Source organism: Neomonachus schauinslandi, chromosome 13, assembly GCF_002201575.2.
Source record: "Neomonachus schauinslandi chromosome 13, ASM220157v2, whole genome shotgun sequence".
Taxonomy (NCBI): domain Eukaryota; kingdom Metazoa; phylum Chordata; class Mammalia; order Carnivora; family Phocidae; genus Neomonachus; species Neomonachus schauinslandi.
Genome location: NC_058415.1, coordinates 75,943,695 through 75,970,550, shown reverse-complemented (window position 1 = coordinate 75,970,550; position 26,856 = coordinate 75,943,695). Strand labels below are relative to the sequence as shown.

At 46.1% G+C, this 26,856-nt stretch overlaps 1 protein-coding gene across 1 annotated transcript in view; it reads right to left on the bottom strand.

Annotated features, from left to right (window-relative positions):
• PAPPA (pappalysin 1) overlaps window positions 1–26,856 on the bottom strand; it is a 253,181-nt gene that overhangs the window by 104,140 nt on the left and 122,185 nt on the right. The window contains exons 9-10 of the mRNA XM_044920426.1: window positions 23,288–23,416; window positions 18,309–18,400 (exon numbers count right to left, since the gene is read on the bottom strand). Coding sequence (XP_044776361.1) covers window positions 18,309–18,400; window positions 23,288–23,416 — 221 coding nt within the window. The remainder of the gene's footprint in view (window positions 1–18,308; window positions 18,401–23,287; window positions 23,417–26,856) is intronic.

Here is a 26,856-nt window from a genome sequence, read left to right as displayed (position 1 = left end):
AAAGAAAGAAAGAAAGAAAGAAAGAAAGAAAGAAAGAAAGAAAGAAAAGAGAATGGGCCACTTTCTCAGAATCAGTAGCTTGGTCAAGAGAACGGGAGTCAAGAAGAGATGCTCTCTCATTCCCCTCCCTGAGCTGCGATTTCCCTTCTCTAGAAAGAGTTATGTCAAGTAGCTCTATAATCCCCTTCAACAGAGTCATTTTACAATGAATTTGGTTCTTAATGTTCCCCCCTTTAATCATTAAACCAGGTTTTCAGTCTGAAGATGGGGAAATATCAGCAAAATGAAAACTAGAACAGCGGTTGAACCTGTTCTGAGAAACACAGGAGAGGGCTCTAGCGAACAGCAGGTGGAATAAAGGACAGGAAATCAAAATCTGAAGCTCAATTCTCCAATACTGGGTAACACACATCGTCATTCTGGGTTCCATTCTTTGTGTCTATCAAAACAAAATGACAAAACTGCTTTTCCCACCCATTTTAGAAAGTGGCTGCAATGATCAGCTAAACTATTACGGCAAACACTCAGATGTGTTATTGTTTGCACGTTTCGTTATCGCAGATGCAATCTAGAACTCCTCTCCCGAACCATCACATGGCTTGCTCAGCTCACTGTCTTAGCCTCAGCCTCACGTCCGGTGCTCAGTGAACCCTCTTCCAACAGTGCTGCCTCCACTCCCATCTCTGCGGACTGTACCCCACTCAGGATTTCACTGTCTACGCAGCATTACATCGCTTCTTCACCAGTGCACTTGATGACTGCATTTGCCCTAACATAGAAGGACAGCTCCTTGAGAGCAGAAACATAGGCTGTTTTGCCCATTACTGCACTTCCAATTTCAAGACACCGAGGACAGTCAGGACAGAGTGCTGAATGAATGAACGAATGGAGGGTTAGCCCTGCAAGGGTCTCTAGAAATTATCTAGTCTGCGTGCGTCCTTTTGCAGATGTGGGAACTGAGAAAGGTTAAGTAACTCACTGAAAGCTACGGGCCAAGGGTTTGGGTTGGCTCATTAAGGCTCATTATATAAATATTGGGGCTATGCAATTTCAAATAGAAATTGATCTGTGAGAAATGTGTATATGTAACCATAAGGAAAACACCACGTATCCAAACAAAGGCAGTTTGGGCACATACGCATGCCTGTTCTTCAATGCAGTAAAATGAGCCACCTAGCAATCCGTTAGGGTGTCCTCAAGTTTCCAGAGAAGAGAGACTTCTGGGCAAGTGGATGCTATGTTAAATAACAGTAGCCAAGGAATTGAGGATGAATCAGGGCACCACATGAAAACCAAGCCAGTCACCCCAGTCTGGCACAGTTGGTCGTGACTAAGGTGACCGCAGTATGCTTGGTTCTTGGTGGGGTTCCCATGCAAGAAACTAGAGTGTCAAAATGGATCCCTCCCACCCGAGCCCTGATTGGCTTGGCCCACTTCGAAGACCATCCTCCTGCCATATGGTTCAGATAAGTTCAGAAAGATGAGGCATTCAAGCCACAGTGTCCTCCATCTCCAAGTTGGTGAGATATGCCACACTGCGCTAACCGGCAGAAGCCCAGTCAATGGGCTTAGCTGTACTCCGGTAAGTTTTCTTTACCTTACATGATGGTGGGGGCTCCTTTTATGCCCTTGGAAGAGGATTTTATGTTAATTTGAATATATGCTCTTTGATCTGTATTGTTGAACTGTTTTTGTCCTTACAGAAACTTGTATATGTGTGTGTGTGTCTCTCTCTACTCCCAATAGGGAAAAAACAGGGGAGGGAGGGAAGGAGGGAAGGAAGGCAAGAAGGAAGGAAGGAGGGAGGGAGGGAGAGGAAGGAAGGAAGGAAGGAAGGAAGGGAAAATTGGTCCTGAATTTTAAGAGTTACCCTGGAACATTTAAAAATATCCATCAAAACCTGTTTGGTTTTTTGTTTTTTGTTTTGTTTTATCAGAAATGATAAGGGTCAGCATTACTATTCATGTATAGAAAAAGTTCCCAGGAGTAGTGGTCACTCTGAGATCAGTTTCTACTGACTGGAAAAGGTGATTGCACAAACAAGACATGGGATTGCAGACTGGGTAACTGGCTATAGATTCCAGAACAGAGATCAGAGAAGCCCCCTGTGGTTCTCAGAAGGCTGGGCAGACCAGTTTGGGGCCCCTGAGGACCTAGGATATGGTCAGAGAATGGGACCCAAGGTAGGCAGGATCACTGAACAATACTCCTATGTATGGAGATGTTTAACCTGAAGAAGAGAAGGCTCAAAGAGGACACAGCAGAAAACCCCTCTAACTAACTGCAGCCTGGCCAAAAGTGAAATCGGCTGGCTCAGAAGATACTGGTATTCATTCAACATTTGCCAGCAGAGGCTTGATGATAATGGACAAGGCATAATCTGGTCCCTGCCTGCTTCTGTAGCTTTCTCTCTTCTTCTCTAGCGTACCCAAGTCTCAGCTGACAGCCTCAAAGTGTGGCTGCTTCCCGAAGGGACAATATTCCCCCAATTCCTAGCACTGCTTTTCCTCTGACTAGTCTCCAGTCATCCTTATCCATAGTTTAACCAACAACTCCTCTGCAAAATCTCTCTGGTAATCCGCCCCTCCCCCCCCCCAGGGGCCTGCTTGCCCCTCTCTCATGTCTTCCCATAGCATCCTCTACCTCTCCAGTAACAATATTAGCTACCAGGTAATAAGTGTATTGGTTAAATGAATAATCAGATGACTTGGAACGTGCTGGGCACGTTGTTAAATGTTAAATGTTTTTCAATCTATAATGTCATTTAATCCAAGAAGAGCCCAGTGTGTTTTGTGCTATTACTATCCCCACTTAACAGACAAGGGGATTGGTGTATAAAGAGGTGAGGTCATTAGATTCACATAAGGTTTCACAAGTTGAAGCTAGAATCCAATCCTGCCTAGTTGGATTCCATAATCTGCGGCCATGCATCCACCCATGCTGCCCAATTCATGTCCTTTGTGTGGCTGTGGACACTGAGGGGGATCTAAAGAGACAAGTTCATCTGAGTCTGTCCGAGACGCGGTGATGCTGTGGTCCGTGAGGGGGGGCGGGGGGGCAGGCTGCCGGAGCTGAGGTCACATCCCTGCCCTGCACTAAGGTGCTAGGTGTCCGTGAGCAGCACACAGAACACTTCACGTCCCAGTCCTGGTTTCCTCCTTAGCCAATCGGTGAGATAAGGACTGTCTTTCAGACATTTGGGGGATGAAATGAGAAGCTGTGTTAAAAAACACCTGGCATGGAGTCCAGCAGGAAAACAGATTCCGTGAAGGATCAGGAGTCCCCTTTCCCTAAAGGAAGCAATCTGTCTCTGCTACTCCATGCCAGTTAAACTGCACCGGCTCAATCACTTATGTTTTGGTTAAACCTTTTTAATTTTTTTTTAAAGTGGAATCCAAGTTTTTGTTGGCAGGTGATTGAACACACCGGGGCCCAGCCTCCGGGCCCACAGTCCATTAGGGAATTTACGAGGACAGATGGGGAGCCTTCAACTCAAGTACTCCCTTCAGAGGCAGTACTTACAAAGCCATCAATTCCCTTAACAAAGAGCACAGGCTTAAATGCCCCCGTAAAGCAGTGCTATTTACACAGCTATCCACTTCCCTTTGAATTCTCTGCCTGGGGGGTGGCCTACCTGCAGTCCTTTCCAGCTACCAGAGAATTAGGCTCCCTCACGAAAAGGAAGCTGGCAGGCACTGGGCCTGGGTTTTGAAAAGCAGCTCAGTTTGGGGTTATCAGACAGTCCTGTGCGGGGGCGGAGGGATCTAAGTAACCACCAAAGCCCCCGGATCTGCACATCCCTTCTGCTAAGGTTCTAAACCGTGTGGACCTTGTCAAAGAGTTAGGGCCATGGTCAAAACTGAGATGGGGAAAGAGCTGCGGCCGAGTCCCTCTCTCCTTTATACCAAGGGAAAGAGGCTCAAAAGAACATTATTGGCAAACACTTGTATAGGGCTTTGCAGCTCCGTGGCGTGTCAATATCGTGACGTGGTCCCGTTATAGATGAAGAAACTAAAGTAGCCCCCACCCCACTTTTGAGGCAGAAATGGGATTGGAACTCAGCAACTCAGCTCCGGAGCCTGGGCACAAAACCGTCCCAGTGAGAGACATCCTGCCAGAGAGGACCCCGAGAAGGCAGAAGGGCCTGGGATTTAAACAGGGGTCTGTCTGCCTCTAAAGACCAACAAAGCTCTACTACACTTTGCTGCCTGAATAATAAAACTGTCTGCTAAGAAACATGTCCTTCATTCACTTATTCTGTATTTACTGAGCCGCAAATTATTTGCCAGGTCCGGGACTGAATTCTGGGGAGTCGGATGAATTACACTGGATCTCAACACTCCAGGAGCCCAGAGTCTGGTGACGGGGACCAGTAAGTCAATGACTGAGCACACAGTACTTTGTCCTGCAGTACGAGATGCTGTGGGAGCACAGAGGAGGGCCTCCCACCACCACACACAGAGCCTTGAGTGTTACCCAGATTCGAGAAGGCTTCCCTTGGGAGGTAACGCAGGGGCTGAATCTTTGAGAGGTCCTAGGCCGGGGAGTGGGGCTACATGCCAGTCTCTGCGAGCCAAGGGAAACAACCTAGTAGATAAAGCACAGAAGATGCTGGGGCGTGAAGTACAAATACCAGGTTCAGACCTTGAACGACGCAGTTAAGGGATTTAGATTTATCTCAAGGGCACCTGACTCTTCAAAGGGAGAGTGACAAAATGATGCTTGCATTTTAGGAGAGCGTGCTCTCCCTACAGGGGAGTATAGGTGAGGGCAAGCCAGATGGGGAACCCGGGACCTTTATCTCTTGCAAAATTCCAGGCAGGAGCAGGTGGAGGACTCAGAGCAAGGAAGGCAGGGAGAGGGAGGAGGGACCGATTTGGGGAGGGGGGTTAGTTTTCAAAGTAAAATGGGCACCATGGTGATTGTCTGGATGTGGCAAGTGAAAGAGAGGGAAGAGTTAAGGATGTTTCCCAAGCTTCTAGTGGAAAAGTCTGGTTGGCGAGTGGCACCACTAGTTGAGACTGAGAGAAACAGGATTTGCCGCAGGTCTGGGGAGAAAATCAGTATGCTTGCTATCAGATGCATTGAGTTTGAGTATCATGGGGCATCCAGTTAGAGCAACTAGGTATACAAGTCCACACAGAGGTCCAGAGAAAAGCCCAGACTGAAGACAGAGATTCTGGGGTCTTTGGTTTTGAATGATGAGCTCAGGGAGAGTACAGCCTGAGAAGTAGCTGCTTTTGGGACTTTGGAGAGCTCTAATATTTTAAAGCGTGGGCAGAGGGTCTGTTTTGGCGTGGCCAGAGGAGTTAAGGAAAACTGGAAAGGGGTACACTTCAGAGGAAGTTTCAAAATTTCAAGAAAGAGCCAGATAAGTTAGGGGAGAAACACACTGAAATGGGTCTGTTTAATCATGCTATTTAATAGAATCTCCCTCATGGCTTTCCTGAGTAAAGATTCTTAACTTTCTGCTTGATCTCAGGGACAGGGCGTTCGCTACTTGTAAGAACTAGATTATTCATAGTCATTGTAATCGATACTTATTGAACACTTTCTGAAGGACAGGAACCAACCATCTCAAGCACAGCAGATCTGGCATCCTCAGTGCCTAGCACGGACCTGACATGTAAAAGGCGCTCAACAAATCTGAGATGAATAAATTCATAAAGGAAGGAAAGGATACATCCTAGCTCCCCAGTGAAGTGAAGAACAGCACTCCCATTTCACAGATGGAAAAAGATGCTTGGTGGACTGAGCCTGGAGCAGAGAAGCGGTCCCCTGTGCTCCTGGGTCAGGTCAGTCGGCTCTCTCTCTCTCTCTATCTCCCCATTCAGGAGTTCTCTTGGCCAAAGACACACAGACAAATGGGGAAGTAGAGGGTTTTAAGACGCGTGTGCAGCCCTCTCATGGGTAATGAGGCTGAACTCAAGTTATAGGCGTGGTTTTGGACTCCTGAACTGAGGGATCGGCCCCAGCCAGGACTTCTTACAGCCCTGCCAACAGTGGTTGAAAGTGTAGTTCAATCTTAACGGATAATTTGGGCTGGGGTTCTGACTGGTGTTGAAAGCCAAACTCACTCTGATTTCTCTTCAGATCAGTTTGCCAAGAGTACTTGGTTGGCCCTTGAAGAGCATCCCACTGAGGGGAGGTTGATCTTAACAACAGCGCCCCCGGCATGTCAGGCTTCTGCCCAGAAACCACGCCTTGCTGCAGGATCGCACCCAGACACCCACCTATCTTGTGACTTCCTCTGAGTAGTTTTATTTTTGGAACCACTTGACTCCCTGCACCCCCCAAAAGAAGCTTCATTCTGGACCTTTATAGCTGCAGCACTCGGCACCTGGTCTTACTGAGCCCAGGTGCCCAGGAAGTGTTGTTCACAGACCCACCCCCCACACCAGGAGGCTTTCACATTCCTCCCGTGGTCCCCTCCCACCAGTCCCTGCACGTCCTTAACAACACGTGTCTTCAGAAGTCCTCCAATGAAGGACTTCGGCTGCCACTTGTCACTCCCATCTGCACCCTACCTAGCACAGAGCTTATGCAGCAGGTGCTTAACATAGACAAAAAGGAGTGCGAGATTGGTCACATGGGCTTCCAGCTGTTGTTGCGAGACCCCCTAGCCGCTGCCTGGGGTAGGGGGGAAGGTAACCTTAGCCCTGGTGAGCAGGGCTGCAGACCCCCCGGGGTGCGGAGTGTTTCATCTTTCTGTCTGGCAAATGAAAATTGAAAACTCAATCCCTTAAAAATTACTATAATTTCAGATTTGCTTTATCTTAATTTCTTCTCGGTACTGAATCAGTAGCAGTCAAGAGAAAGTCGCTTTTACTTTCTCCCTCTGTTAAGTATTTAATGATCTGTAAACAAACACTTCAGACAGTGTTTCTTAAAGAGATCCTGGGATCCTTTTGTTATGTGAAGATTCCTTTGCACCACGCATTGTTTCCCCTTCTCATTATCTGTTTGCGGGCAAGCTGTTCAGCTCTTGATCAAGAGGACACATTTTATTAGATAATCTTAATGATCGAGAGTTAGCATAAATTAATAGTTCAGCCTGAGGGTTTAAGAGCCAGCCTTCCCTTACTGGAAGCCTTGAGTAAATTACTTAACTTCTCTGTGCTTTTTTCTTATCCAGCCATCTCTAGCTGGCAGAATATTAAAACTACCACAGAGGGTCAATGCAATTAATCAAGGGAGTTAATAGAGAAAAAGCATTAAATTAATGAAACGAATAAAATTAATCATGAGCTATTTCTACTACAATGTCTACTGTCGGGGACGGTGAGATGGAAGAAGAGTGGAAAGATACAAACGTATCTCGCCACTCCTACTTGTTCTTAAAGTCTGGTATTTTGGAGGAGAGCCCCAGCTCTTCTACTTGTGGAGCTGGGCAGATCTGGGTTCTAATCCCAGCTCTGCTGTTTAACCATCACCAGGTTCGGACAAGTCACTTCATCTCCCTGAGCTTCAGTTTCTCCTGGAGCAATACCTCACCGCCCCTCCCCCCGCCCCCTTCCTGCAGCCTCCTGGAGATCCAAAGAGGAGGTTAAGTATGCTGTGAGGCCACCAGCAGCCATGGGACACAGCGCTCCCGAAGGTTTGTTTCCCTGCGTGGTGGTTTTCCAGCTCAATAAATATTTACTGAATGAAGGACACTTTCTCAAAAGTCACTTAAACATTTGGGGGCTCTGTTGTGTCATTTGGAAAGTGGTGATAATAATGCCTGGTTGCCGGGGGTGTTGTGGGTTTGAAATGAGACCACGTAGTAGGTTCTCTGTAAATACCCACACGCTCCCTTCAGCAGCCCGAGGAGGATCCAGGACTGCCTTTAAGTGGTGAGCAGTTTGGGCTCCTCTGGGCACTCTTTTCTGCCCCAGAGTGTCATTTAGTTCGGTGCATCGGTTAATGACCAGCTGGAGCGGAATGCTGGGGACACAGGAACGGACGGGCTAACTTCTTCCATGAAGGGTAAGGGAAACCCATGATTAATGGGGAAATGTGGGGGGATCAATACAATTACAGCTAAGCTTCTACAGGCCCAGGAGCAAGATGCATAAGGGAGTACCCTCACCTCTTCATCTCTCCTGTGCCTTGATTTCCCTAAGTGGCTATTCTTTTACCTGCCTATATACTCATCCATCTATGCCAGTGGTAAGTTGTACTTTTTCTGGACAGGCCCAGACAGTAAATATTTTGGCTTCGTGGGCCCTCAAGGTCTCTGTCAGAACTACTCAACTCTGTCTTTGTATTGCAAATATCAAAACCAAGGAGCCTACGTGGGTTTCAATGAAACTGTATGTACCCAGATGGGCAGCAGGTTGGGTTTGGCCAAGGGCAGCAGCTTATTGACCCCTGATCGATGCAAGCATGCACTTGCCTATTGTGCCTGGTACAGGGCTAGGCATAGAATGTCGTTATCAGGAGCAATGGCCTCCCCGAGGTCTGCAGGGGCCTAAAGGATGAGAACTTGCGAGGCTCTAGCCTCACCTTCCTCCTTCACTCCCATCTGGCCATGCTGCCTTTCTCTGACCCGCTCACAAGCCCTTGCCTGCCTTGAGGATTTAATAGTCTGAACTTCTTGCACTCCTTACTCCATCACCCTGCTTCACAGCTCCCTAATTTGTCTATTTTCTATTCGACCTTCAAGTCTGAGCTTAAATGTAGATGTTCTCAAGGAGGCCCTTCCCCACTCCTATCCAGTGTAAAGGAGACCCTTCACTTACACACTTTCAAGCACGTCCACTTACTGGCACTTTCAACAGTTGCATTCAAATAATTATTGGTGTCATTTCCCTGGCCTTCCTTGCTCACTGCTCTCTTGTCCCCTTGCACCTAGCACTGGGCTAAGTACACAGTAGGCACCAAGAAACGTGTGAATGAATGACATGATGGGACCCGGCAGCCCGTTTGCCCCATCTTCTGCCTGGTTCTGACTGCATATGTTAGAGCTGATTTATTCTGGAGGCTACAGCACTGGGGTTTTCACACAGTCCTGACTGCCCATCCATCATTTTATTTTAAGCACATTACTTCTCTGTCCAAAAAGAAAAGGAGGATACAATTAGGTCTATATCCCTCACTTGCTTAATATTTCAATTTCCCCCAGGGCACTCCCTTCAAGTGGAGATCACAGCTCATGAATATTAAGTGTCTCTTCCAACACAACATGGTCCCCAAGAAAGAAAGAGCAGAGAGCCAGCAGCTAGCAAAATGCCCCGACACCCGGCCCCCCCAGGCCTCTCTCTCCCCCCCACCTCCCCCAGCTACCTCGGCCACGACGGTGGCACAGACACACAGCAAGGCACACGGAGGTGAGGCAGGTCTCTGGTCACTTCAAAGGCCATAAAGAAGCCCTTGTTCTTGGCTACCCGGATTCACCTGCCTTGGAGTCAGGCTGCCTTTCAAAGGCACACATCAAAGTGTGGTGTTGATTCCTCAAATTCAGGCAAGCTCCAAGCCTTTCTGAGCCTGACCCCTCCCTGAGAGTCAGGAAGCCGACCTGGACTGAGGGCTAGAATTCCTCCCTTCTGGCGTCAGAGCCCTCCTGCTTCTTTTCATTCCAGCCCGGCCTCTCTGTGGGGTAGGCCTCCCGGGTTTCTGAAGGAGGTGGCGAGTCGAGGTCCGAGGCTGGATGGCCAGCTTGATCCTAACCGGTGCTGACTCGACTTGGGGTATTTGAATGCATCCATCAGACCTCCCGGTTGAGGACTTCAGATCTTCGGTCCTGCCCCTCACGGCAGCCTTCCGCCCCACCGCCTCTCTTTCCTGCTCCTTTGTCCCCTCAGTGACTCCCTTTGACCCTGTGGGTTAAAGGAATTCCTTTCTCCTCCCCAAGCCCTCATTTCTTTTAAAATGCACAGTTTAAAAACAATAATGATCTGGGATTTAAATTCTGGAAGTCAGAGTTGAAAGGGCCCTGGGAGCTCATCTGGCTAACCCCATCATCTGATAGCTGGGGAAGCTGAGATCAAGGCAGCAGTCACTTTGCACAAGGGACCACTGCATTTTTACCGCAGGCTCAGGACCACTCCCCGCCCCCCCCCCCAATCCCCCGGATGGACCAGAGGCCTTTGTATCAGTCACTACTGACATGGGAGTGAGGAAGGGGAAGGGGACTTGGCAGTAACTGACATTGTCAAGTGTCCACTAACTGCCATGCATTGCGCTAAGCTAAACACCCTACCGACATGATGTCCATCTTCCTCTAAACACAACCGGGGAGTTATAATCATGCCCATTTTCCAGAGATGACACTGAGACCCAGAGAGAGGATGGGAGATGCCCAGGATGACCCAGGGAGTAATTACAAGCACTGGACGTTTGAACTCAGGCTCCTCTGTCCCTACCACATTGCCATGACAACAGGATTAAGTGTCAAAGTCCTCCTAAGCTAAAAAAACAATGTGGCTACTGTCCGTGGAGGGTGAGCTCTTAAAAATGAAAATACAGCCCAAAACACAGGAGGACCCTTTGTCGGGGGCAGGGGGTTTATGCAGTGGAATGTTTATAGGGTGATAATAACTGAAAGTTGTAGTTTTCATGACTCATGAGAAAGGCTCAGAAGGGCCTATGCATTCACTCTCACTTCCTGCTTGTGCACCAAGGGCACCAAACGAGGAAAGGTGGGAAAGAGAAAGCTGTCTAGTGTTTCTTGGGAGTTCGTCCAGGTACAGGACATGGTCTTTAGAGGCAGGCAGATGGGGTCCGAAGTCTCTTTTTCGGGTCCACCTGACTGGAGTACGTAGGAAAAGCCACTGAAACTCTAGGCACCTCTGTTTCCTCATTAGCAAAATGGACATATGAGTCTGAATGTGCCGAGTTGATGGGAAAGTGAACGAAATCATTTGAGAAAAGGGTTCTCAGCACAGAAGCCGGTACAGTTGGGTGCCTACAAAACGACACGACTTCACGGTTCAGTGGACAGACCCTGCCCCAGGGGACTGTGAACCGCTCCTCTGCTATTTCCGACTGTGGGACCTTGGGCAAGTTCCTTAACCTCTCTGAACCTCAGATGATCTCTTGCAGGCACCTGGGATAATAACATCATTTATCTCCTAGGACTCCTGGATGGATTGATACAACTTCTGAATCAGCGGTATGAATAACGACAATAAGAATACAGGAGTAGCAAACACATATATAACACGTACCAGGTGCGACTGTTTAAAAATGCTTTACATATATAACCTCGTATCATCCTCACAACAATCCTAAGAGGTAGCATCTACTACTAACCCATTTTACTGATGAGAAAACTGAAGCTCACATTACAAAGTGGCTGAACCAGGCTTGTCACCCAGAATCCATGTTCTTTTTCTTTCTTTTTTTTTTTTTTTAAGATTTATTTATTTGAGGGTCGCCTGGGTGGCTCAGTCGTTAAGCGTCTGGCTTCGGCTCAGGTCATGATCCCAGGGTCCTGGGATCGAGCCTCGCATCGGGCTCCCTGCTCCGCGGGAAGCCTGCTTCTCCCTCTCCTGCTCCCCCTGCTTGTGTTCCCTCTCTCGCTGTCTCTCTCTCTGTCAAATAAATAAATAAATCTTTAAAAAAAAAAGATTTATTTGAGAGGGAGAGAGAGAGAGAGCACACACGAGTGGCAGAGGGAGAAGGAGAGAGAATCTCAAGCAGACTCCTTGCCGAAAGCGGAGCCCCACACGGGGCTCCAACCCATGACCCCGAGATCACGACCTGAGCTGAAACCAAGGGTCAGAGGTTCAACCGACTGCGCTGCCCAGGCACCCCCTGAATCCATGTTCTTAGTCACTGTCCACGCATCATCACACCTCCTGGCCTCGCTGGCAGGTGACCACCTCCACGCCTCGATCACCACGGCCACTGCCACTACCGCTAATATTTCTCTTCTTTTCAAGGCATGTCTTCATGTCAAAGGAGGCTTTATTTCAGGAAGGTCACTTGATGAAAGTTACGCTTCCCACAGAGGAAAATCTGAAGGAATGCCTGCATCCGGGAGAAGGTTTAATTTTTTTTTTTTTAATTTTAACTTTTTTGTAAGGTGAGAGGTGGATCATGTTATTATGATTTCACTTTGTTAGAAAGAAAAATAATAATAAATGCAACTTCCAGCAGAGCCCATTCTGTCTCTCCCTTCCACTGCCCCTCCCCCCAACCAGATGCTGTTTTCCTTTTTAGTCACTGTTGCTCTAAAGTATCATTAGGACATCCACCAAGAAGACGTGGCGATTCATCTTCTTGTTTTCCTTTCCCGCCTTGGCTCGGAGCAGGCCAGGGCACCCTGACACAGGGGCCGCAAGGCTCTGTGACCCCCACCCCTCCCAGGGACAGGGCAGGGGAGGAGGACTGATCTCCCCTTCTCCCCTTCAGCTGCCTCCCAGATAACTGAGTTACTGGCCCTGGCTCTGGGACAGGCCTAGAGATGCTATGTCAGGGACCAGAGACAATGTCATGCTCACGGCAGTCCCAGCATGGTAGGAAGGAGTCGGGAAGAAGCGAGAAAAAGAGACACAGAGGAATGACAACCTGGGGGTCCATTTGCTTTGTTCTCCTAACTGTGTATCAGCATCAAGTAGGATTTGAAACCCCAAAGCTTTTAAGTAAATGACACACGGAGGATGCCCCAGTGTCAGACAGGGAAAGAAGCTTCAGAGTCCTCAGCCCGATCACATTCATGTCACAGAGGGGGAAACTGAGGCTCCTGAATGCTGAGCTGCAGCCCAGGCCCCCATATCTAAACTCATCCCTGGGACCAGCCATCCTGAAGGACACAGGGTGGTAAATCAAAACCGAGCATGAGGAGTCCTCCCCAATTGCATCTCCTATAGGGGACTGCATGTCATCTCAGAAGGTAGCTCACTTCCAGCGCTGGCTTGAGATGTATCACTAGGTAGAGCCCCTTTTGGGGATGCTTCACATTTTGTCTAATTTGAGCATTACTTTCCCTCCTTCAGCTTTTATCAGCAGCCTGGCTGTGGTTTATGACTCAGTGCTATAGGAACAGAATTCCCAGTGCTGCCAAACAATGCCTCCAGCCAGTGTCTGTTGGGGGGGGGGTGGGGGTGCGCAGTGGGGAGTTACCATTTTACTGATACCACATTTTTTAACTGAAACCTAAGGCCTGGTGTATGTTATGTGTTTTAAAAAGGGGGGAAAGGACAAGATAATTTTCACATTGCTGGGGATGCAGCTTGCATTGCCTAAGAGGTCTTCTGGGTGGTGTTCTTTTTAACAAGCAACTTATTATGTGCTGGGGGATAAGGGCGCTGGGGTGGGAAAGTGGGAAAGGGAAGTCCCGGGGTGTTGCGTAATAACACATTGGCACCTTGGGAATACTTCCGGATGTGTGGGTTTCTGAAAAGTGAATGGGAATGCCACCATAAATCTGTCACCCACGCTCACACTGGTGTTACCAAACCCAGGGAAAACACTGGCCCAACTAAATGGTCGGTGACAAAAAAATAATGAAGAAGAAGAAGAGAAGGGAAGGAAGAAGGAAGGAAAGGAGGGAGGGAAAGAAGGAAGGAAGGAGGGAAGGAAGGAAGGGAGGGAGGGAGGAGAGAAGGAAGTCATCCATTCAGATGGGGGTCAGAGTAGTAGAGTAGAAAAATCAGGGGGTCTCTACTCAGTCTGAGATGGGATCACATCTCTACGAGCTGTGTTACCTTAGCCAGGTTAAGACATCATAACAGGTCTTAGATTCCTCATCTGGATATAAGTGTCCTCTCATAGGCTCACACTAAAGAAAGGAGCATGACATGGGACATACATCACACCTAATGGGTGACTGTAAATGGTGGTTGTTGCTGATACTCATCCCCCACCCCCACCCCCACACATACGCATACACTGAGATAAGTAACAGTTAATGTACTTCAAGCACATCCAACTTGCTAAGAATGGGGCTAAACCTCATAGTATTTTTTTTTATTCTTATGTTAATCCCCATACATTACATCATTAGTTTTAGATGAAGTGTTCCATGATTCATTGTTTGTGCATAACACCCAGTGCTCCATGCAGAAGGTGCCCTCCTCAATACCCACCACCAGGCTAACCCATCCTCCCACCCCCCTCCCCTCTAGAACCCTGTTTGTTTTTCAGAGTCCATCGTCTCTCATGGTTCGTCTACCCCTCCGATTTCCCCCGCTTCATTCTTCCCCTCCCGCTACCTTCTTCTTCTTCTTTTTTTTTCGTAACATATATTGCATTATTTGTTTCAGAGGTACAGATCTGAGATTCAACAGTCTTGCACAATTCACAGCACTTACCAGAGCACATACCCTCCCCAGTGTCTATCACCCAGTCACCCCATCCCTCCCACCCCACCCCCCACTCCAGCAACCCTCAGTTTGTTTCCTGCAATTAAGAATTCCTCATATCAGTGAGATCATATGATACATGTCTTTCTCTGTTTGACTTATTTCACTCAACATAATACCCTCCAGTTCCATCCACGTCGTTGCAAATGGCAAGATCTCATTCCTTTTGATGGCTGCATAATATTCCATTGTATATATATACCACATCTTCTTTATCCATTCATCTGTCGATGGGCATCTTGGCTTAAACCTCATAGTATCTTATGACAATAATTTTCAGTCAGGATTCTAAGTTACAATCAACAGAAACCAACTTTGGCCTACTGAAGCAAAACAAGCAAACAAACAAAATCTATTCAGAGAATACTGGACAGTTATAGAACACTCTCTGGGAGGGCTTGGAGAGCCAGGCTTGCACACTCTGAAGCCCAACTCTAAGCTCAAGATGAGGTCCCAGGACTGGTCTTGTGAAGATAGTAGAACATGGTCACTTTCACACCAATGTCACATGCTGTCACTGGTACTTTGGAAACACACAGGTTGTAGCCATCCTTATCAAAACAACTGGGGGGAAAGTGTAGTTCTTGTGCCCACGCTCAGGCTGTAAAGGGGAGTCAGGGAAGGAGACTTGGATTTTCAACTTCTGTAGAGGGCTTGGGCTCTGCCTCATTATTATTACATCAAGGAGAATTATTTCCTAAATCTAGGAAGGAGATTCAGATAAGTTTCCAAAATTATTGATAAATATCTTCCACAGTTGAGTCTCCAGACTTTTACCATTTTCTGGATGAGAACACCGACGTTTAGCTAAGGTCGCGTGTCTAAGCCATGGTGTGCGCCCAAGTCAGTATCACTCAAGCCTGTTCTCTTGGCCACTGTCTTGACAAATACAATGATGAAACCAGTCCACCTCAGCAAAGCCTCCCACACTCCAGTGCCATTTCTCTGACTCACTGAAGCTGCATGTGGTGGGAGCCAAAGACTCACTGTCTATTCTTCAGCTGTTCTTAAGGGAAGATGGTTTTCTAGACTCAAAGGCATGGGGTTTGTCCTTGGAATGTAGTCCTGGGAGTTGGGATCTCCGGATAGACTCCTTAATTCTTGGAATGTCCTGTGTCTCACTGAGTCTCTATAGTGGAATTCTAATTGGGGAGGGTGGGTGTGTAGCTGAGGTCATTCCTCTAACACAAACCATACTCAACATACCAGGTAACACAGAATCTTCCCTGGACACCATCCACGCCACTGACAATTCTGTATTCCAGTCCATTAATTCACTAGACAGACTGTTCTAAAGCAGTGTGTTCCTTGTTCACCCTCAAAACCCTACAAGACCAGGAGCTACCTTTTTTTTTTTTTTTTTTTTTTTTTTGCAGGTAGCTCACCACTGTCTGAAGTCAGACTCTGGGTTTGCATCCTGGTTCTACCATTTAACTGCATATCCTTGGTTCACTCTCATGCCTCAGCTTCCTCTTGTGTAAAAGCAGGACCATCAAAGATTATTATGAAAATGAGAGTTTATAAATGTGGTTGGTATATCATGGAGGTTCAATAAATATCACCATCGCCAGCAGAATACTCAGGATCTAGTAGAGAACAACAGTATATCAAGTGGACCTATGACAGTCCAGATCTCACCTTCTTGTCACCTCCCTCGCCTTCACCTCTTTCCTCTTAAGCATCTCAGTTAGCACAGTTTAAAAATCACTGATCTAGTCCAAAACAGTCATTCCGGCTAAAGTTGAGGAGGGAAGTTAGGCCCAAGGGGGTGGGGGGAGTGGGGAAGGCCCGCTAGGACTGGACTCACTGTCCAGTGCTCTTTCTAAGAATCTCCCAGGCCCCACCACTGTATGCTTAAAATTCAGTTCTTTTTCTCAGAAATGGCAAACCATGTCATAACTGTCACCTCCTCTCTGCACCAGGCTCCAATAACCAAGATGATCAAAGACTTCAAATCCACGAGCCAGGGGTCAGCAAAGGTCTGTAAAAGGCCAGATTACTAATAGTTTGGGCTCTTTGGGTCATAGGGTCTCTGCTGTACCCGCTCAATAATTTGTAGCAGGAAAGCAGCCATAGATAACACGTAAAGAGTATGCTGTGTTCCAGTAAGACTTTACTTTCCAATAGAGGCAGTAGGCCAGTTCTGGCCCATGGACTGGAGTTTGCAGACCCCTTCCGTGGATGATGAGCTTCTACCTGTAGGAGGCTACCTTGTGTTTGCGTATTGCTGCATAGTGCCGAAGCTCCCCAGAATGTGGGCACCAGGGCCACCCGAGCATCTCTTTGAGGGCCCTATATCCTACTTTCACCACCACATCCTCCCTTCCTTCCAGAAGCACTTAAGTTACGTGCCACCTTAGTGTGAGTAAAATAGGTAGATATTTTCCAGCACGATCTGGGAGTGATGCTGGGTGTCACGAGGATGACGACAAAGGCAAGTAGCTCATGGGCATGGGAAATAGTCACACACCTTGGAAATAGCACAAGTCAAGTGTACATAAGGCCTTTAGAGAACACGTAACCCAATCCTTTGAAGTTTACACCAGGTAAACTGAGGCCCAGACGAGGGAAGCAACCTGGCCAGTGTTAATGTGGCAAGTTCTCAAGCACAGTGAGGACTAGAGCCTGGTTTTCCTAATTTTCAGCCCAGGCTCCTTTCGCCACACCACCAGACTAACATCAAGTTTCTACCCAGGACCATGCGCAAATCAAGAGAGCAAAGAAAACAGCCTTCTGTCATTTAAAAACCCAAGGTCCTGCCTGGAAATTCCCCTTCTGTCTTTCCTTCCTTCACGTATTCCTTTCTTCCATCCACACTTAGCTGTGGGACACCTCTTATTGTGTTGCTGAGCCCCTACTTGTTGGCAAGGAGACAGTAGGTGCTCAATCCATGTGTGCTGAGAATGGACTAAGGGTGAATGATACATACGTGGTGAAGAGCTCACAGTGCTCACAATCTCCCTGGAGAAGGAAGGTCTAAATGTGTCCCTGTAATGCACTGCGAATGGGAGGACCCGATGACATTTCCTTCCCTTTCGTCTTCCTAGAAAATTGCCTTTCAGTGTGAAATCTTCCCACCAATGTTTTCATCCCCTCAGTAGCTGCCCCTTCTCTCTTCAGATAGAGCACCTCTGTCTTTTGTACTTGCAAATGAATTGTGATTAGTTTTCACCTCCAGCCCAGGGGATTAGCCGGGGGACCTTTGATCTTCAGGTATCGATTTGCATCTTAAAGGAAGTATGATCTCATCTGAGCCAGCTCAAAATTCCATCCCTGCCCCCCAACCCCTGTCTGTTTACCAGCCCTGGGCTGGCCAGGGCCTCCCAAGTGGGGCTGTAACAACAAGATCAGCCAGACTCCTAGAGGAGCCAGAGGAACACAATTTCCCAACTGACTCAGTAAAGGTGGGAAAAGGACGTTTGCTTTCTAAACACAAGCTGGTCTGCTCTTCCTCCACCCTCGCGTCAGAGAGACGGCCTGACATTCTGAGTGTGCAAAGGGAACTACTGGGGTTCCCAGATCTTGGCTGGAGGTTGTGCAGCAGAAGGAGCTCGGCGTGTGCTTAACAATCAGACAGAGTCAGGTTCAAGCCCTGGTTCTGTCTCCAATCACTTCTAACCCATGAGATTCTGGACCACTTTCATCATTTCTCTGGCTTGTGAAAGTGAGAATACAAGCCTTTAAAAATCTATACTAATCACCCTCCTGGAGAACTGGTGCGAAGAAGAGCAAGGAAGAAGCCGGCTTGAAAACCAGTTACCAGCAGCCTCTGCTGTGATGCACGGGAGGGGAACGTAAGCTCTGTGAGGGCAGGAGCATTTGCCTGTTTTCCTTTGCTTCCCATTGCTGTATTTCCCGGTGCCTCAAACAGGGTCTGGCCCACAGGAGGCAATCCGTCAATATTTGTAATACAAAGGAATAAATCATCATTAGTCCTCACTACTGCTGTTACTGGCCTGACACTATCCCGCAGGGTCCCCTTCTCCAGCTAAGCCCCAAGAAATGACACACACTTACCAACACAATTAAAGGAGTCTTCCTGTCGGCAAAAGAGGGAGCAGCCATCACCACTGAGCTTATTCATGTCATCACATTCTTCACCTCGGCTTCTGCAGACCGGGAACAGAAGAGAGATCTGTCAGAGAGAGCAGCTTCAGAACCACAGCTGGCCACGGGAAAGCCCTCCCCAGGCCATCAGCTTTCCAAGAGGCCTCAGGCAAGTCCCTTACCCCGTGTCCATCTCTTCTTCTTCCAAATGAGATGCCTATTACTTTCCCTTATTTTGTGCTTCCCACAAAGAAGCTGAGTTCCTGCCTCCAAACCTGTTCTCTGAAATCTTGTCGGTTAGGTCAGATGGGAGAAAGGAATGGATGAAGGGATGAAGGAACCGACCTTGCTCCCCTGTGTCTGGGAGATCTTGCTGCCATTTTAAAATGGTGGATTTGAAGGAAATTTCTGAGCTTCTGAAATATAAATTCTGTTCTTCACTATGCCCTACCTTACCCTCCTTCTTGTTCCCTACCCCCCCCCCCCCCCCACCCATGAACTTAGAAAAAAAAACTTTTTTTTCCCCCCCAGTCACATGCTTGGGCCTGGTCTTCCTTTCACTAGAAAGTATTGCTCTCTCCATCCAGTGCATCATTTCATGCGGTGAGAAACTCTAAGGCCCGTGGGAACTATGCTGCTAGGAAATAAAAGTGTCTCCTCTTGTTTGTTCATTTTGTTTTGTTTTGTTAGGAATTATTTCTATCACCTCAGGGTGGTTCGGCAGAGGTTGGGATGGACAGATACTGAGCAATGCTCTCTGAATTGGACCGAGGAGATGAGGAAGAGGAGAAAGAGCTGAAAGACTGAGTGGATTATCACAACCTGGAAAATTCTCATCCTTTGAGAAACAGAAAACATGGGTTTAGATCCTCTTATTCCAAACCAGCTGCGTGATCTCAGACAAGTCTCCTAATCTCGATTGGACCATTTAAATCAATAAAGACTAAAAATAATTTAAAATTCCATTCCTTAGTCACAATTGCCACATTTCAAGCCTCGATAGCTGTATGTGGTATGTAGCTAGTGGCTACCGGACAGAACAGCACGGAATATATTTCCATCACTGCAGAAGAATCCACTGGACCGTGCTATTCCAGAGGCCAAGTGTCCGTGTTCCCACAGATTCAGATGGAAATAACTATACCCCTCCTTAGAGCTGGCACAAGAATTGAATGGAACTTTACGTGGCTGGCACGGTGCATGATAGATAATAGATGCTCAGGGAATCAGGGTTCCCATCCCACTCAGTCCCGGGAGGTCTCTGCAGACTGTGTGTCAGCTGTCCCTCCCTCCCCAGAGACCAGCTGGGACCTGTCAAAGCATGGAAGAGGCCTCAGACTTTCCTTTCACTCGGGCAGTTAACACTGGACAATGTTTGTTGCTTTTAGGAGGTGTCCGAGTAGCAGGATGGTGCTTTGCAATCAATCCTTATGATGGCTGGGCCATTGCATGGATTTCTGAAGAGCCTCTCAAGTTCTCTCCTGTCTGCAAATGCATGAGCCAAGGAGAAGAGAGATCCATATTCCAAGCTGGGCCCATATTTCCAATCTCTGCCAGTGAATCTCGAGAGCTGGAAATTGGTGATAGCCTTGTGTTACTTAGCTGTCTCATGCATTATCTAGGGAGAGATTTTTTTTTTTTTTAACCTGGGCTGGTTTCCCAAAGCCACAAAGAACACATCTAACCCACCTTCCCTCACCACCCAAACAGTATGTTCTATTGGTTTAAGCAAAACATTAGTGTCACCACAAATATCTTCTAGGCATGGCAGATCTATCATTACATAGAGAGCTTCTTATAGAAACCTTCTTTGACCTCCCAAGCTGGAGTGGGTGTCCGTCTTCTCTGTGTCCAAAGACACCAGACTCCATCTATCCTAGCACTTGTCAAACTGACCACCTTTGCGTTTACCTGACAGCCCCCCATACTGGGCTTTCCGATGTCAAAGGAAATGACAGTGTTTGTCATCCTAGCTCCGCAATGCCTGCCATAGCGCCTGGGATACAGCAGAGAGCACGTAGCTACTCCCTCACTTACTAGTGTTGCGGGCCTGTTGGTGACACAGCAAGGCGACGGTGAATCCAAATGCGAACATGGGCTGTGGGTTCGCATCTTGGTTCTGCTCTTTACTGGGTGTGTAAACTTGAGAAAGCCATGTTAGTCTTTGTACATCATACTCTGTGAAGTATGGTAATAGAACCTATTTTATATGGTTGGACCCAAGGAGATAATGGTGTAGCCCAATGCTCGTGCATAGTGGAGGCTCAATAAATATTTATGAATATTATCATTATATTCATCCAATGCTTTCATCCATTGGGGCCTCATTAAGTGTTGAGCCTATCTCAATATCTTTGTAAATTTCCTTAAATATATATAGTGATTCAGCACATATCATCCCATGAAAATTAGCTAAGATGACATTACTCCTTTTCCTCAATTTTTTGTTTGTTTAGGGAACCATCCATTAGCTGCATTTGGTTTTCTACAAAGCATGTCAACAACTATTTGGTAACTTAAGTGATATCTGTGTAGGATACCAATTTTAGATAAAATACTAAAAAACTTTATTGAAAACACTACTTATATTAATAATAATAAAATAAATAATAATAATAAAATAAAATTAATAATAATAGTTTTAGATCAGCAAGAAGAATGACACTGTTTGCAGTGTTTTACCAATGCATCTATATCTGGCTCCAAATGGACAGACTGAGTTGTAGGTCAGGTTCCACATCTGGTGAGATTCTTTTTTTTATTCTTTGTGCTAAATTAGAAAATCCCAAATCACAATTATGGGTTGTCAGCTATGACCGCAAGTGTTTCCTGGATATTCTGGATACGCAGCTCAATCTTGGGCCCACAAATGATGGGGCACTCTCCCTGGAGACTGCCTTGCTCAGTTGCTCAGTATTCCATTAGACAACAGCTGTGTCAAGAGCCAGAAGTTGATGTCTTAATGTGGGAAAGAACGGTGAATGGCTTCCCTTTCCCCAACTGTGTTATATTAAGCACTGGAAACTGTGTCTTCATGTTTGGTTGCTGCATTTGGATAGGATTTTAAAAGCACACAACAGCACACCATGAGCTTCCTTCTCCGACAAATTAGGAGCTTTATCTTCTACACTTGACGAGTCAAATTCTTGGCAATCAGGTGGTTTTCACCATAATTCCACACTTAAAAGTCCTTATACAATCTCCTTGATATTAAAATCTTGACAATTCAGCTTTGAAATTATAGTTGCAGGACATTTAAGACATGAATACATACCCCCAAGATACGTCACCTCAGCAAGCCTCTTGAAATCGTGCAAATAATCATTACTAGCCTTGCTAGTGTTAACATTAAAAAAAAAAAGTCCTTTCTTATCCCAAAAACTTGAATTAGTACCTTTCTTGTAACAGCTCATATGCTTCAGTCTGTGGGGTAGCAGAAACTTTCTCTCTGCACAGCTAAATCATGCTGGCCATCATCTGAGCATATATATAACACTGAATCTTTCCTTCCATGCTAAGTCATGACCAGAAAGCAAACTGCTTTCTGAGGTCTGTGTGGATGGGTATTCATGTGCAAACGCTTTACTTGCACAACTGGGTTAGCCTTGCTGTGCTCCTGGCCGTTCCTTTCATCCCAAGCAGGTTTCTAGTTTATATCACATACCACAAAATAAAGGGTACCAAATGAAATTGCTCTTCCCCTCCAGCACTAGAGTCAATGATGAACTGAAAGAGTCATCTAGCACTTCTCTTTCATGTATGTACTACACCTATGATTCATGGTCTACACATCAGCGGTTTCATCCAACTGTGAAGTGAATTCTCCTTACAGAGCCCCTCCCCCTCCAGAAACAGCCACTGCAATTCCACAGATATTATGTGACACCCAACAGCTCCATTTAATGAAGGGATTTCGCCAATAGCTTGTTTGCCCTCTCCATGTGTGACGTTTGTCATTAAATCGGCCCAGAGTTTTAAAAGTCTCTTAGCAATAGTGTAACTTGCAACCACGTTAGCAATAAGGAACACAGTTTTAGCAATAAGAAACTTAACTGCGAACAGTTTCTGGTCTCTTTTTCACCTCCAGGGACAAAACTATTCTGTTTTGTGCCAGAAAACATTTTTGTGCTAATTTGGGAGGAAAAAACTCAAAGGTCTACTTTAAAAAAAAATTTTTTTTTAAACAATGTGAGAGTCTTAATGGCTTCTTGCCCCTATTTCACAGTTGTGCAATATCTCACCCTGTGGACAAGGGGATAAATGGGCTGATTACCCAATAAAATCCACAGTGTAGACTGTGGCTTTATATTTTCTACTCACACTTTTCCTTTTCGGCTGCTTGTGCGGAGTCTTTACACTTTCTGGTTCATTTGCCTCTTTGTACTTATTTATGTTCACATTCAGTATTCACTCTGGAATACTGTTTACTATTTACGGTTTTGACAGTATAGTGAGTTAGAATATTTTGTTATTTTTATGAGCCTTTAACCATTTTGTAAATTGTTCATATAAGACAATACAACAGAAATTACAAATAAATATGCAGTTTTAACAAATTTAAATGGTTAACTAGCAAAGAATGTAAAAGTGTTTTGACCTGGATGCCCTGTGTCCTATTAACTGAATGTCGGCTGGAGTGGAAAAACAAATAGAATCCTTGCAGTACCCATAAAACGACGAAGAATAAGAGCATACTGGTAGTAAGTGCACAATGGTAGCTCTATCAGAATAACATATTATATTACATATACGTGTTTGAAAAAGAACCCTGCTTTCCCTTTGAGGCCAGCAGACTACTTGCAGACAAATGGACAGACTGCTAGTAATTGCTGGTAACTCACAGCTCCCACACTGAAGAGTCTCCCGTAAGCTCTTCTGTGTAGCACCCTGACCTTCTCTTGGCCTCATGAGCATCACTCCCTTCCCTTTCTTTAATTAGGTCTACTTACTTCTGGATAATGCCATCACCACAGTACCCACTTCCATGGATGTATATGGCAGCAGGTGATGGCTCACTCTCTTTGCTTCCCGAAATGGTGATGACCCAATACTGGTACACACTGCCAAGACTGAGATCCCTGGAAAACAAAGGAGGTTATTAACAAAGATGATTAGCTACAGAATGCTGGGGGCAGATGAAATTGATCCCCTTGAGTATGTCCTATCAGTCTTGCTTACATTTGAAATCACACGCACATTAAGCTATCCAATAATTTGTATTGTCTACTGTGGTCAAGGCACTCTCCTATGCATGATGGACCACGCCAAAATGTAGAGCAATAATGACTAGCGTCAAATGACAGACAGCCGTGAATATTACCAGGTACTTTTATCTTTAATTTAACCTTTATAATAACCCTGGTGGATAAGAACCGGATGGTGTGTGGCCCATAATGAAGGTGTTTGGGAGAATGTCATCCAGGAAAACGAAATGGAATAAGCAGACAGAGCTGGGAAAGTACCATGCCAGATCCTGTGGGCATTGTCTGATCGTTTCGCCTCCTTTTAGGCACTGAACAGAAACCCCATTACATGTGAGCAAGCCCCTTCCTTACGCTTCACATCCAGTGACTGTCCACCTCTCCACCTCTTGCTCATCCCTGTCTCTCACTCTTCACTAAAATAGTAACAGCTGCAGCATCCATTAACTGAATGTCAGGCTTGGGGCAACACACGTTCCATGTATTTTGTCATTTGAGAATCGAAGCAACCCTACATGTGTGCTAGTGTTTTCATGTTTATTTTACAGATGATAAATCTGAGGCAGAGAGAGGTTAATCAACTTGCTTACAATCATGCACTACTAAATAGCAGCCTGCATTCTGCCTCCCTAATCCCTAGCTCAGGCCTGTTTTAATAATCTCATCCCTTGCAAAAGGGGATTCTGTCCTGAAATTACAATTCCAGGCACTGGTGGCTCTCCCCACTGCTCACAAGACCTCCCAGTGCAATGCCTGCTCCCCCTTTCTCGCGCTCAACCTTACTCCAGATTTCCTCCCTCCCCTTCCTCAGCCCCTCTCAGCTCCCTGCTTGAATTCATCCTGCCATCAAGCCTGGCTACTGCCAATTATCCTCCAAGGCAGAGATAGATTTATGTCAGTTCCACATCACCAAATCACAATGCCCATTTCCTTTTTGACCATTTTCGAAGGATGATGTCAAAAAATCTCAAGTTCTCCTGCCCATCTGTTGTTTCAGCTGCTGTTAGGGCTGGGGCTGTTTGGATAAGGCCAATAAGGTAACAGGTGCAGAGGCAATGGGCAGACAATGTCTCCTGACTCTCAACACAGTGATGAGTATGAGTTTATGAGTGTTGAAGGACTCTAGTGAGGAATATAACCTTCTGGAGAATGCTGGGCTGGTTACCCAAAAGAGAGTTTGTTTTGGTAGTGCTGGAGCAGAAAGCAATATTGGGGGGTAGACCAGAAGTCCCTGGGGGTTCCATCAGTGTTCGGCCAATGAAAGTTTGGTAGGTAAAATGCATACAAATCTCGAGATATTTTACATAGGAATGTATGAATAACTGTTGCCTTGTAAACTTCTGGGATGCTAATTTATGGATATAGGCTTTCTTTTTTTTTTAAATGTTTATTAGATATTTTATCCACCTCTAGACTAACAAATGTATACTTTTTCTGGTGGTGTTTCTAGAACTGAAATATTGTGGTGGTGGGGAGAGTGGTTTTCCCTGGGGGATACAAGGAGGCACAAGATAAAGAAGACGTGCATTCTCTTGTATATTCATTTTCCTCTAAAACATGGAGGCATGTTTTATATTAAACAAATATGGCCATGTTATGAAATAAAATAAGAAATTTTCTTCAGGCTGCATTGCAGGCCACTGGGGGCATATGGCCACTGTCTGAAGCAGATGGAGCACTTCTGTGGAACGCAGGAGGGTGTGAAAAGTACTTCTCTATGTTGTGTTTTCCATTTGTAATGTGTGTCATAAATGATTTATGGCTGATAATATTTAAGGTGCTCTGCTAATATTTGTGAACGTTTCCGTCCTCCCCCCCTACACTGTCCTCCCTCCTTACCTCTTCCTCCTCCTGCTTCTCGATAAACACAAGTCTGAGGCAAGGAAACACATGTTTCTACCCTGGCTTCATCACTGACAAGCTGAGAAGACATAGGCAGGTGTTTCAGGGCTCTGAGCCTATTCTGAATTAGCCATCAACCTGACCTCACAGCAGTTTCCTACAGATTAAATGTGAGAACACATAGAAAGCACATATGTGCCCAGCCTATGATAGTTAATAAATATTAACCCATTAATATGAATGCTTAAATTGTCAATGCTCTCGTTCACTGGAGTTATGCTATGTTCTCTTTAGTAGAAGGGATGGAGTGACAGATAGCTATATGTAACCTTGGTTAGGCAAACCCACGAAAGTGGGGCCACCACCTATTGTGTGTGCCACAGCTTAGTGGAAAGTCTCTTTTCTACCACGTCATGTGGCTAGAAGACCCTCAGTGCCTGCATCTTGCTCTTGCTCCACATGGCTATTCCAATTTCTGAAAATTCTGGATCCCAGAAGGTTTGTCTTACCCTGGGGCAAAATCTGTCTCCCTATAACTTCCACCCACACCTCCTTCTCACCCACTAGCATCACACAGAACACATCTGATTGGTAGGAAGACCTTGATAAGCCTCCTTCCAACTGTGTGTGCATGGCTTATGTATCCTTATTTCATGGAAGCCTGACAGCAGCTATTTGAAGCAGGGGTTGTTATCCCAAGTTTTCAGATAGGACAATAGAAGCCCAAGTCACTCCCTTGGTAAAAAGGTAGAGAAAGGGGAACAGAACCCAATGCTATTAAAAATATTATGTTTTTTCACTGAAGAATTCTTATGATAAAACTACATCTTCTCCAAGTTGAAGTCAATGCCAAATGAGGGCTCTTTTCTCAAGAATCTCGGTAGAATAGAATCCTTTCAGAAGGACATGCTAGTGGCTTCTGAAGGCTTTGCTGGAGGTTAGGACCTATTTCATGGATGGTCTAAAAGTGGGCCACTGATGTCAAATTGTTCCTTTTAGCTGCTCCTAAACCCATCTGGAAAGTCTTACACTGTCACTCGAATTCCTGCCTCTCCTGCGCCTCCCACCTCCATGCAGACCCTAAACCCTGTCACTTTTCCTCACCTCAAAAGCTTCCATGTCATCCCCTCAACATCCCTGTTGCTGCCAATATCTCGACCTTGACGTCTGAACCAGCCTCTGGTATCTCCCTTTACCAGGCTTGCCAACACCATCAGAATATTCTGAGGTCCAAAGCCACTCCCCAGCTCAAAATCTTCTCACTTAGAGCAGTGATGGGGGCACACTACCAAGCCCAGACTCCCTATTTACTCTTTGTTGGGAACTAAAATGTTACCACTTCATCTGAAACATGATAAATTGCATCACTTCTGATTTCTTTCATAGAATTCTGAGTGTCATTTATTTTTTTTTAAAGCTAACCTCCACTGGTATTTAATGGTCAATTCCTCAAACTGCATCTCAGATTAATTTCA